Source organism: Pseudophryne corroboree, chromosome 1 (genome assembly GCF_028390025.1).
Source record: "Pseudophryne corroboree isolate aPseCor3 chromosome 1, aPseCor3.hap2, whole genome shotgun sequence".
Lineage (NCBI taxonomy): Eukaryota > Metazoa > Chordata > Amphibia > Anura > Myobatrachidae > Pseudophryne > Pseudophryne corroboree.
Window position 1 is genome coordinate 243112460 of NC_086444.1, and position 13259 is coordinate 243125718.

A 13259-nucleotide genomic window follows, 5' to 3' on the forward strand; every position below is an offset into this window, starting at 1 on the left:
TCTTCCAACATTCTGAAATCTTCATTCACTACTTCATGTGCGCGTCAAGGGCGCTTGCATATGAAAAAGGGATGTGACCTCATGCCCCATAAAGCCATGCTATTTTAGGGTCGAGGTCATGTGTTATGCCCCCATTTTTCATCATGATGGGAGTGAACCCAGCACTCCAGCAGTTGCTGCCTTCTCCCGGCACTAAATAGATGCTGCGCACAAGCTAATTTAATGGCAAAACTAACCAGATTTAAATTATTGCCATTTTAAATCTACAGGCTGCAACTCGCAAGTTATTACATATATGCCTATATATTTTCAGTATTTAATATATTTAATACATAATGTGTTGCTATTGAGTATTGACCATTAAACCCCCCTCCCCCGCAACGTTTTATGAAGTGGAGACAGGTCCATTATAAAATGTTTAGCACTTAGCACGCCCACAAAAAGAAAGACAGTACTACTAGAAATATGTGATTTCATTTTAAATTGCAGAATGTTTTGCTAATCTGTGTACAAGGTTTCTGTCTGGGAATCATAAAACATTATAAATTCTCTCAGTTGCTATAACTTGTATTTGCTAATCTACCATCTCTTATTTACAAGTTCTCAATAAAAATATTTAACAGATAACACAACAGCCAGAACCAAATGTAGAACAGTCTGTTTTATTACCTTATGTAATAAAGATTTTTTTTTATTTTTCGTTTTTTTCATTTTTTGTACAACATACATTAATTTGTGTATCAGATGTTAAGGGATGTGGAGATGAAGAAAAATTTGGTGACATTACAATATCTTACAACAATACATAATTAGGAGTCTGAATTTGTTCAATCTCTCAGTGTATAGCAAGGGTGGAAAGCAAAGGCACACATAGGTTTATGAAAAACAGAATAAAACCTGATTCAAAATAAATATAAAAATCCCCACAGAATTAGCCAAGAACAAAATGGCCAGTTGTATAAAAACAAAACGTTCTAATAATGCTTATATCACTGCAGGATATTTAAATGAGTTTACATGAGAACACTGCAGACATGGAATATAAATAAAAAAGTTTGCAAATCCAATTATGTTATTGTAAACAATAAATAAAACAAATGCCCTAAGGTTTTGATCTTTACTTTTCCGGGAGTACTTAAAAATTCCGCAACCCTACTGGCCCATTTAACTTCTTATATTTGTGTGTCTCGCCCTCTATTTTTTTTTTTACTTTGTTCATTTGGTTTTTGTTATTTTTTTAAATTGTTGGTACTAACATGATTTCCTGCAGTAAATATTGTTCATTACGAATTCAGTCTTTACGTATTCCATTTCTAAACTGTACGTACATTAGTCAAAGGAAAAGCCTTACACAAACAAGACACCTATAATTACTTAATAAAGTATTTTAAATTGGACCTATAGCAATATATTAACTTCTGATTCAAAAGTTTATCTAAAACTAGAATGTTAGCCACTTTTTATATAAGTGAATATTTTTATTGGTTATTGCTTTAATTTGACTCCTCCCACTCCATTGCTGTTAATCTCACCCTAAAGCCAATGACATGTACAACGATGGTATAGGGTATATGCAGGGAAAAAGAATGAACCAATTCCATCTCTTTATGACACGCAGGAAAATAAAACAATGACATTTTTAACACATAAAAGTGTGGTTTTTACTTAGGTTACAACTGTACTATAACATATACCATCAACAAATTCCAGTAGTTATACCTCAACATCATATATAACCCTGTATACTCTGTCTAATAAAATGTATATAACATTCCGGATTCAATGTAGTGAAAGGTATACAAACATACATTGTCCTAAGAAACTGATGAACAAATGGTACGTGTGAACTCCAGAGAACACAAAATATAATTAATAATGTCCATTCAGAGAAGAATACATGGAATGATATGCAACCACCCTTGTTATACACTTTGTTCTACCATCTTGATTTTCTAAAAAAAAAATCACTTATGTGATTAGTCTTGAAATAGCTCATTTCAATCAATCAAAAAATAAAATCAGACAAAACAGGTATAAAAGCCAAAATGAAATGCTCTTTTAGGTAAAAAAAAAGAAGAAGACAAAAACAAGGTCTCTAAAGTATGTTGATACCGATGTTATAGTAGTTTTTTCTTTTTCTTTTTTTCTTTTTTAAATATATCCTGTGTACAGAAACTAACCAAGGTTAAAGAAAAAAAATAAAGGAATTAGAAACTGGAATAACCAAAAGGCATCTTTATTTTTGTAATGTCCTTCTGGTTTTCCCTATTCTAGCAGTACTCAATTACAGCAGGAACCAGCCTGCTTTAAACTATCTAACTTCATTTCAGACTGCACATACATATGGTGAGTGTGGTTAGGACAGTTCTTACGGAAGTCAGCCAATCACATTTCCGTATTACATCCAGTATGCACACTATACGTGGAGACAGTACATTAGCTGATGTATAATATCACCATACTGAAATGATATGATAGTGTCAAGGGGGAGAAGATCAGAAAAAAAAAATGCCACCCACAACAGTGGACATACTGTCATCATGATACAAGGGTAGTTTGAGGACAAAATTGGCACATCCAGAATGATCACAAGAAACAGAGTGCAGTACTTTCGTGGGATCATGGATTTGTGTATTATCGCTACATTCTTCTCCAAACTACTGTGTTTAAACCTCCAATATACCCCGCTGGCACTGCAAGCACTGTCCGGGAGAAGGGTAAATAAATATCTGGAACTATCTGTAAGGGGAAGGTTTAGGTACTACAGCTCACAAGTACACAAAACTGAGGGTGTAAGGCACAAATTTACATGTGGAAGAAAAGGTTATTCACAGATAGAATCCTCCCATAAACAACCTGTGAGATCAGTCAATGTATGGTTTCAAAGCTGGCAGATTACTCAAGTTTACCCATCGGTGTATTTCGTTTTCTGACTTACATGCAATATGAAGTAAAATGGCACAACACAGCTTGGTGCCTTCACAGAAAATAGTCACTACTGACACGCCAATGTTGACAGCAATGGTAAATAGAGAAGAGGAAGATAAGTTCTACTTGAAGTAAAATTTTAATGAGATCCTTGCTTGTGTTAGAAAAAAAAGTCAAAGGCCCAGCCAGTGAATTCCTGCAATGATTGGAAAATAAATATTTCCCTTTTTAATCCTGTCCAGGCTGGATGGTTTGGTAACATACTGCTACTCAGTAAGTCACAAACCCATTCCCGGAGCTTAAAGAGTTAATGTTTAAAAATCGGTGATGAACAACAAAGGAATGGAAAATGAAGGAGATTTAAACATGATCCAAACACAAATTGTAGACTGCCAGCTCAAAATCATTTCCTCTGCCAATTTATTGGAAAAAATAATAATAAAATAACTCAACTACTCCAGTTAGCAGTATAATGTTAAATAAGAATGATAAGGTCCTTGTCATTTATTTGTTTTGTCCACAAAGCTGAAGGTGATTTGCAGGACAGTCATTTCCTTAGGAAAGACAAAATGAACAATAAATAATTGAAGTTACTATTGTTAACTGGTCACATGTTATTCATTAAAAAGAGAAGAGTAGCAGAGATAAGGAGTAGTTGTACCCAGTTCGGCATCCATCTGCTAATCAAGCGACTGTAACACTGATGGGCATTTCACAGTATCTGCACGTAGTAAACATCTGCCATTATTAATGTTAAGTTAGCATCGTCTCTGTATTCATGCGTCAGTTCCTTCTTCGTTGTCTGTTACTCTTCTACCCTCCACTTACCAGTCCAGGAGGAGTTTCAGGAGATAACTTTCAACATTCAACTTTGTGCTTTTGGCTCATGAGATGTGATGTTCTGGAGTTAAGTCATTATCAGCGACAACTGTTTCGATTGTGTGCAAGTCCTGCAGTTGCAAACATAAACCATACATCACATTATTTCATAAGAAAATATTTCACTTTTCTTTCCAAAGAGTCCTTAGCTTAACAGCAGCCTTCTTGGAAATTGAAGTTTATTGATGAAATTGCAGTACACTGGCTCAAAATGGCAAATTCTGTTCAGCTGGTATTCCACCTTTCTGCTCTGATTATGTACATGCATCATTGGACATAATAGATGATGAAAATGAAGGTTTGGGTGGTACATCTGGCTTTAGAGAAGGAGTACGTTTCACGCCTGATCGAGGCAGTGAGTTATAGGCGTTGATACTAGGCTGCCTAGTTAGAGTCACTGTCTGCCCTTGAGCAGCATTGAAATGTATAGAGTCTACTCTTTGTGGAGCAGGGGGAGGGTTGTCCCCTCTACCAAAACTCTGATGTCTGGAGAGATGAGAAGAATTTGATGAATTAGTGTTGTTTCTTTTGAGAGTTGACGACTGGTGAGTTCTTGTGAGCGAGTTTGTGGGATAGTTCCTCTTGTATTCCACACTGTAAGATGAAGAGTGCATGTCTATGCGTTTTCCCATTCCGTTTTGTGACACTGAGGAACTCGGAGGGCCTAATGATGCCTCTCTCTGCGGTACTTTTGGTGGTATGCTATCTAGATTTTCCACCAAATTAACACCATGATTTGGACTTTTACTGGCAAGGTGTTCTTTTATTGTTTTATACTCCAGAGTTGAACTCTGGTTTTCAATAGATATTTGTGCCACCTCTGTAAGTTTTGGCTGGTCAACATAGTCATGTTGATACCCCTGTTGTGTAATTGGAAGTACCACCACACTTGGAATGTGGCTAGGTGATGCACGAAGAGGCAAATCAGTTGGTATAACAGGTGATGGCATAGGTGGAATATCTTTTGTACAGGCATTGATAATATTCTGATTTCTTTCCCAATCCCTACTACCCCTGCTAGGCTTTTTCTTCTGTTGCAAAGTCGGAGTGGACTCAGGAGTTGGTAAAGCTGCCAAATCTAGGTGGTGCTGCTCAGCTTTGATTAACATTTTAGCAGTTGTGCCTGGAGTGGCAAGTTTTCCGTTATGCATTAAAGGTGTAAGGATGGCCTCTGGTTTAGGATCCTTGCCCTGACCATCACTGAAGAGTCCACTTAACTTGGTAACGCTTGCCATTGAACTTCTGCGTGAATGACTGAGGTCTTTATCTTTTCTCTGGCCCACATCCACATCCCTCCTGCGATGGTCACAGATACAGTACACAATAATTCCAGAAAAGACTGCACCCATGACAAAAGCAAGAATTACAGCAATGGCCAAAAGCGTGACGGGAACAAGTTGGTCGTGACCTTTGAGATAACTTTCACGAATCACTCCTGCAACAAATATGACAAACAGTTAACTAGGTCAAAATGTATGCATGACATTGTCCATTTTCATTTTGTTCTGCAAAGTGCTTAATGATAACTGATATATTGCTACTATCTAAAAATTTTAATCAGATAAAAAGATGTCAGTATGTGCCTCATTTCCCTGACCTTTAAAACCTTATTTTGACATGGGATGGATACGAATCAGTAGTGAAAGATGGGTAAAAGACTAAGGGGTAAATTTACTAAAGCTTCTAAAATTGAAAAGTAGTGATGTTGCCCATAGCAACCGATCAGATTCTGCTATCTTTTTCTAGGATGCAGTAGATAAATGATAGACATAATCTAATAGGTTGCTATGGGACACATCACCACTTTTTAGTTTTAGATGCTTTAGTAAATTTACCCCTCCTATAGATAAAATACTGTTTCAATTTACTGCGTAATCAAGAAAATCTAGTGCAGTTACACATATGTACCCCTATCAGCTAGACAGCAGAAAAATAAATGTGTCACATTGTCATGTTTCATTAACTAAATAAAAATAACATATATAATTCTAAGTGCCACAAGAGTGGCCTGGGGAGAACTGTATGTACAAAGTTTAATATTGACAGCATTCAAATTGATGTAATTAATTCTGTGCGGAACACATACTTATATACAGTGAAATTAATGGTTTATGTCAACATACATTTTATACTATGTTCCACTTAGCATGGATGTTTTGTATATGAATAATCTACATTCTGTGTTAATCTACTGCAGAAAATATTGTTATAATACATAAGTGATGTTAATGTGTATATATAAATTCCTATTAAAAATATCTGTGTAAACAGTGTTAGGAGGTACTATGTATTAGGAACTACGTGTAGGGTCCCTACGGTAGGGATGTTCTCTTTTATTACCCATTAGGGAGATTTATTTACTATAAGAAGATTACGAATAAGGAATTTTGAAGTGAGTTATGCAATTTTTTCTATTAAAGGGGCCAGAGACTCCACAGCGACATCAAATATAATTATTGTAAGGTATATATTTAGTGATTAATCATGAAAAATAAAGGTCGCAACTCAATCTATATTACCAGTGACATCACAGAAGCTCTAATACAGAAGCTCTAATTCTGTTAATAAAATGGTATTTTGTGAATAAGGCATTCACAGTGGATAACAGCCATATAATTTACATAAAATGTACAGTATGGACTGCAAGATAATTTCTAAGATGGTAATAGGCAAAATAATAAAAATAACAAAAAAAAACTATGGTAAATTAAAACATTGTTTCATTGTTTTTACGGCGTTTTTCAGGCTGTGATATTTAAATTGTATTACTGTGCTGAAACTCTTCATTTTTTTTCAGATTTGTTGTTACAATAAGATTTGCATTTCAATTTTATTGTTTACATTTATGTTGTGAGCACAAAAGTCTATGTTAATTCAATAAATATATAAAATGACAAAAGCCAAATAGCTATTACAGTTAAATCCAATAAAATAATGAGTTAATAAAAATGAAAATTTGATAAAAAGTGACTGTAAAATAATTGAATTGATGTAGCTTTAGGAATATGCATTACAATAATATACATATTTTACTAAAATCTGAGATTCTCATATGAAAAATAATACATAGGGTGTTTGTAAATTTCTTGTCAAATGCATATGAATTTCAAACTGGATTTGAAGGGATATGTAATTTATGTTAAACATACAGCAACATAGACAAGCACAATAAAGATTGAGGGGGAGATGTAGCAAGTCTTCTGAAAAATGTAAAAAAGTTACCAATCAGTTTCTGTATGCAGGCCCACCTAGAAAAATCCACCACTCCCCTATGAGCCCCAGGACCCAACAGGGCCACCGTGACGGGGGGAGGGATTTGGTGGGAGGGTGTTCTTACTAATTATCCAGGCTTGGATTATTGGAGGACCCGGGTCCACCACCTCCCCCTCTTACCTGTCGTGCTGGGCTACAGTGGATCCAGGAAAGATGCTGCCGCTGAGCAGTCTGCACTGCCTGTGCGGGGTGGTGGTGGGAGCGATCAAACTGATAGCCCCCACTCTAGTTTTGCCCCTAGCCGGGGGTTCAAGGCTGTTCAGCCTGCGGAAAATATGTTTTACCCTATTCTTTTCTAATGGGTTGTGGTCACGCCTCCCGTGATTAGGTCACACCCCCAAAAAAGTACTCAGGCCCAGGACAGCTCTCTACAGCCCTGTCTCCCAGTATATGAATTAACAGTGGCTTCCCACTGGAAACACTTTGTGCTAATCATACATCAGACAGGTAGTCCCAAGGGAAAGTGTTTTCTCCCCCTTGGACCGCCAGTCTGTACTGTGATTAGCGGAAAGCACGTCCAATGCCACTCTGCTTTTATTAAGGCAACCTTATTCGGCTTCAGGGGACTGTAGTAGCTGCAGACCCTAGTTTGTCTGCGCACGTACCAGTTTTTATGTATATTTTATTCTTACTGATTTTTTTTTTTGTGTACATGCACAACAGATAGGGACAGCATGCCACCACTGCTGAGGGATTGGACTACAGCCTGGGCTGCCCACCCATAGTAAAAAGGTAGCAGCCACCACTAGTTGCAGTGGGAAACTTTTTCTCTTTAGAAGGTGTGTTACATCTCCCCCCATGGGGTTTATTTATAATTCAGAAGTTTTGGGGAAAAAACCAAAAACCCTGCATATTTATAGGGGTTTTTCACAATTTTTGTCACAGAATTTAAAGCAGCAGTTATTTTAGAAACAATAAACGCCATTAAAAAAAAGTTATTGCCGAAACCTGGCACCTCTGCGAATCAGCCTGTTGCTCCAAAACTGATTTGTGTGACATTTTACCACAATTTTGCTCATCTCTATCTAGTGTCAAAAGCATGCACTGCCCCCTGGGCAATTTGCTGTAATATACTGTAGAACTTGGCAGAACGTATTACAAAAATGTCATGTCAGTTATGTCAGATCATGAATGTAAAATAAAGGCTGGGGGAGCCCAAATGCAACAATTTTTCTTATTTAATGTATTTTATAATAATGGAAATTCTGAAGCATTGTTTGCTAAAGTGATTTACTAGAAAGAAAGAAAAAAATATATATATATTACACACACACACACACACACACACACACACACACACACACACACACACACACACACACACACATACAGGTTGAGTATCCCTTATCCAAAATTCAAAATCCCACATTTTTTCAGTCCCCTACTGAGCTACTGACTTATATATATCATATTATGTGGATATATAAATACATTATATAGATATATAATATACTATAGTAATGTAACATTATCCCTGTAGGGGACCCAAAAATGTGGGATTTTGAATTTTGCATGAGGGATACTTAACCTGTATATATATATATATATACACACACACACACACACACACACACACACACACACACACACACCAACTTCTGCGGCAGTTCTAACAATGGCACAAAACACATACAGTAACTAAAGTAGTATCCTGCAAGTTAGCTGAGGTTTTTAAAATCACTTAAAAGTAATATGAAAACAGACCTAAAATACAAGTTGTTCGCTATAATAAAGCATCTTGTAATCGTCACAACACAAAAAGTTTTTATCTTATGCATTCAAAAGTGTGACAATGTTTTCTTACCTACTCCACTATGACCTAATGTCCAATTATCAGCCAGTTGAGGCTGAAAGGATTTCTGCGGTGTCCTTTCCCAGTTTGGAAAAAGCACTCAGCCGTGATCCAAGCCTCAGAAGGAATATTTTAAAGGACCTATAATCTCACGGGGCTATTAAATATGTCAACATTTTTTGTGAATGCTACTGTATGAGTGGCTCTTTTATAGGTAGCAACTTGTATTTTAGGTTCATAGGAGTTATTATTACTACTAGTATAAAAACAAAACAAAAACTGAAACAAAATAACTGAAACTTTTACAATAAAATAATAAATGTTTTGTGGTACCCACCTAATGGTTCTGTGATAGATTTATTTGTGTTTACAGTCATCAGTTCCCCTTTTCGCTATGAAGAATGACAATGGAGCCAGGCTAATCTACAAGTCATATCTTGTAGACACCTATCACATTTTGTTTGAGAGAAATGCAAATAAGATGCATTTCCTTTTTAAGAGATCATTCACGAGAACAGCTCCAAAAATAGAGTGAACAAAAATAAAAACGAACAAACCAAAAAAAGATTGATTAAATTCACACTGCAGACAAGTGACGCGTCAGTAACATAAAACAGGTTTTCAATGGCGTATCACAAGAGGAAGAGTGGATTAGCATTTTAGCCCTATGTACATATACTGGAAAAAAAAGGTAAAAATGCACTAATTTGCGCTTAAGAAGTGTTTAAGGTGTGCAGCTTTAATGATATTACCAATGCACTTTTCATAGGTTGTGCGTTACTACAGGTTGAGTATCCCTTATCCAAAATGCTTGGGACCAGAGGTATTTTGGATATCGGATTTTTCCGTATTTTGGAATAATTGCATACCATAATGAGGTATCATGGCAATGGGACCTAAATCTAAGCACAGAATTCATTTATGTTTCATATAAACCTTATACACACAGCTTGAAGGTCATTTTAGCCAATATTTTTTATAACTTTGTGCATTAAACAAAGTGTGTCTACATTCACACAATTCATTTATGTTTCATATACACCTTATATACACAGTCTGTAGGTCATTCAATACAATATTTTTAATAACTGTGTGTATTAAACAAAGTTTGTGTACACTGAGCATCAAAAAACAAAAGTTTCACTATCTCAGTCTCGCTCAAAAAAGTCCGTATTTCGGAATATTCCGTATTTCGGATATTTGGATATGGGATACTCAACCTGTAATACAATCTCTTGTTTTGAAAAATATGTTGCGACACATTCTAAAATTTCAAATATGGCATTAGCATTTTAGAATGCAATATTGTGAATAGCAATAGTTATTTGACTTATTTTTAATGTGCTTTTATTAATGTGAAAAAAGCACATAGGAACAGGCTAGGGGTATATTTACTAAAAGGTCGATTTGGCTCAATTGTAACGATTTTTGGTTGATGTTTGGTAATTTTTTGACTGATTTTGTGTTTCAGGGTCTAATTACACATTTACAAACAGATGATTTTTTACTTCGTTTAAAAATAAAATAAAAAAATCATGTTATTAAATTTTGATATTTTGAATTTACATCGTCCCATATCGACTTTTAGTAAATATACCCTTAAATCCCACATTTACTAATAGATTTTTTTTTAAAGGCTATCAAAAATCATGTTAGAAAATGTGTGATTTAGAACCTGAAATACAAAATCAATCGTAAATCGAACCAAACATCAGCCAAAAATCTATTAAAATCAAGCCAAGTCGACTTTTAGTAAATACACCACTTGGCGTGACTGAGGATTTGGCATGGATATGTGGTGCCTTTATTGTCCACCAATCAGTCATCAAAAAAAGCTGAAACATGCATAGGGCCTAATTCATGTTTGCAGGCAGTGACTGATGTCCATGCAACTGAGCGATTACCTGTGCACATGCCGAAGGGGTTTTGCAATTCCGCTTGCAGTGAGGATTTAATCTCAACAGTGATTGACAGGAAGGGACTGTTTGGGGGAGTCAAAAGAGTGATCGACAGGAAGGGACCGTTTTTACTGTACTATATACAGTATGCATTCAGTTGTGATCAATAACTCAGAAAAACATGGCGCCAGCATCCCCACTCCCATGGGCAGTCTGCGTAGCCATAGGTCTTCCCTTCATGTCGATGTTCCTCTTTCTTGCATACAAGCTGCGAATGTGTATGTAATAACGAATGGGATTGTGATAGCTCTGATGGGTGTCTGTTTTGTCATTTTTGGGTGGTAGCTATACTTGCTAACGTTAGCAGATCTGTAGCTTTGAAAATTGCAATTGCATCTGCGTACAAAAATGAGTTAGGCCCATAGCCCAGCCCCCCCCCAAAAAAAAAATAATAAAAAAAAATGAAACAACCGAGTGAAAGCTCTCCGACTGCAAGAAAAACATGACTGACCTTGGGAAAAATGGGAGCCTACTTTACATTTTAGTCCTGCATAGAAGTGAATTTACATGGTCATTCATTAAGCTCTACGTAAGTCACTGCTTTGGATCTGGATATTTAATTAGGAGCAATAGGCGCAGCTAAAGTTGAAGAAAACTAAGTGGTAAGTAAAATGCTACTGTATGTCAATATAGACGATGGAATACAAGGAAAGGCTTGAAAGACTAGGCATGTTTACATTGGAAAAGCGGAGACTAAGAGGGGATATGATCAACATCTACAAATATATAAGGGGACAATACACAGAGCTTGCGCGGGACCTGTTTTTGGTTAGATCAACACAGAGGACTCGTGGACACTCGCTCAGGTTAAAGGAGAGGAGATTCCGCACAATACGGCGCAAAGGCTTTTTCACGGTAAGGACAATACGTGTTTGGAATTCCCGGCCTGAGGGAGTTGTAATGGCGGAATCTGTCAACACCTTTAAGAATGGGTTAGATAAATTCCTAATGGATAAGGATATCCAGGGGTATGGTGCATAGTCATGCATTATAGTTACTATAAATAGGGATAAAATGCAACGGCTGACATCAGCATCAGTCAGAAATTTTAGTAAAATCATCATGCATAGGAGACCACAAATAGGTTGAACTCGATGGACAATTGTCTTTTTTCAACCTCAGATACTATGTTACTATGTAGAAAGAGCACAAGAGTGTTTGTCTTGTACTAAAAGGCAGCAGTAGGAAAACAGCTTTGTATAGCCCTTAATAAGCAATTCATTAGTCATGTATGATGCTGATTGTTCACCCTGTTCATGCACTGTATGGACACTCTGTTCCGAGCCATACCAGCAGCAGCCAACCTCGCTGAGCACTTTATACGCAGAATAAGACATCTAAGGCATACAAATCTAGCATTGCTCTTAACGATAGCTCGCCCCAATCATATAGGCTGCAAAAGAAAAAAATAACGTGACCACATTCTCTGGAGAAAAAGAAAACCTAAATGCTCTTATAAACTTACAAGACTGCTCCTAATCTTTATCCTGCTCTTTGTGTAAGAGGCTGTCAGGATTGTATCCTATTGATTATGGCCGATCAGTCGTTATTGATGTGATACTCACTACACAGCACAGATGTGATAAGCAGACCTGTGTGAAGCTGAGAAAGTGACCAGTGAACTCGGCAAATTCAGTTTATCACAAGTCTATATAGGAGTGGGTTGAATTTGTGCGGAAGACACACTGACAGTTTTACCATATCATATGCACACAATTAAACCTTTTTACCAATAATTTTGAAAAAATATTCAAACATATGCAATATCCAATATAATGTATAAAATCAATAAATAAAAAAATATCACAAGTTCATAACTAATATTGCATTTGCAATATGCACTACTTACGACTAAATATAATTTTTTTATGATAGCATGCACCCAAGTGTGCCTGGAGCAAGGGGCAGCAAAGCAGCAATGACTACACCTTCAGTGGTCAATAGCACAACAGCTACAAGGTGACCCAGTATTCATTAAGGCACTGGCGTGTTTATAATGGGTGCAGTGTGTGCAGTGCACATGGGGTCTAGGGGGGCCCACACCGCACACCCTGCACCAGAGCTGGATTAAGGCATTGGGGGGCCCGGGGTACTTAAGATAGGGGGGCCCTAAGATCTAAAATGAAAATTAGAATACAAATAAATATATATATATATATATATATATATATATAGATATATATATTTTATACATGCATCACGCAAAGGCGTGGCTTAGTAAACCCATGTATTCCTATGGATGTTCATACTTAGGTGCACACCGGCATCCTAATTGCGGGCACACTTGCCGCACCTGGATTGCCGCAAATCTGCCAAGCTGCACGCTGGATGAGCGTGGCTACATCTGTATATACATATATACTGTACGCACACACACACACACACATATATATATCTATATATATCTATGTAAATGGTTGTATGGAGAG

At 36.6% G+C, this 13259-nt stretch overlaps 1 protein-coding gene across 5 annotated transcripts in view; it reads right to left on the bottom strand.

Moving 5' to 3' along the window:
- The window catches only part of SEMA6A (semaphorin 6A), a 223238-nt gene that overhangs the window by 26888 nt on the left and 183091 nt on the right, over nt 1-13259 (bottom strand). For 3 of the 5 annotated variants that reach the window (XM_063964174.1, XM_063964173.1, XM_063964172.1), the window contains one exon: nt 647-5242. The exons of the other annotated variants lie outside the window; for them this stretch is intronic. In XM_063964174.1, coding sequence (XP_063820244.1) covers nt 4062-5242 — 1181 coding nt within the window. In that variant the 3' untranslated portion in view covers nt 647-4061. Of the gene's footprint in view, nt 1-646; nt 5243-13259 lie in introns of those variants that run through there. 5 annotated transcript variants of the gene reach the window in all.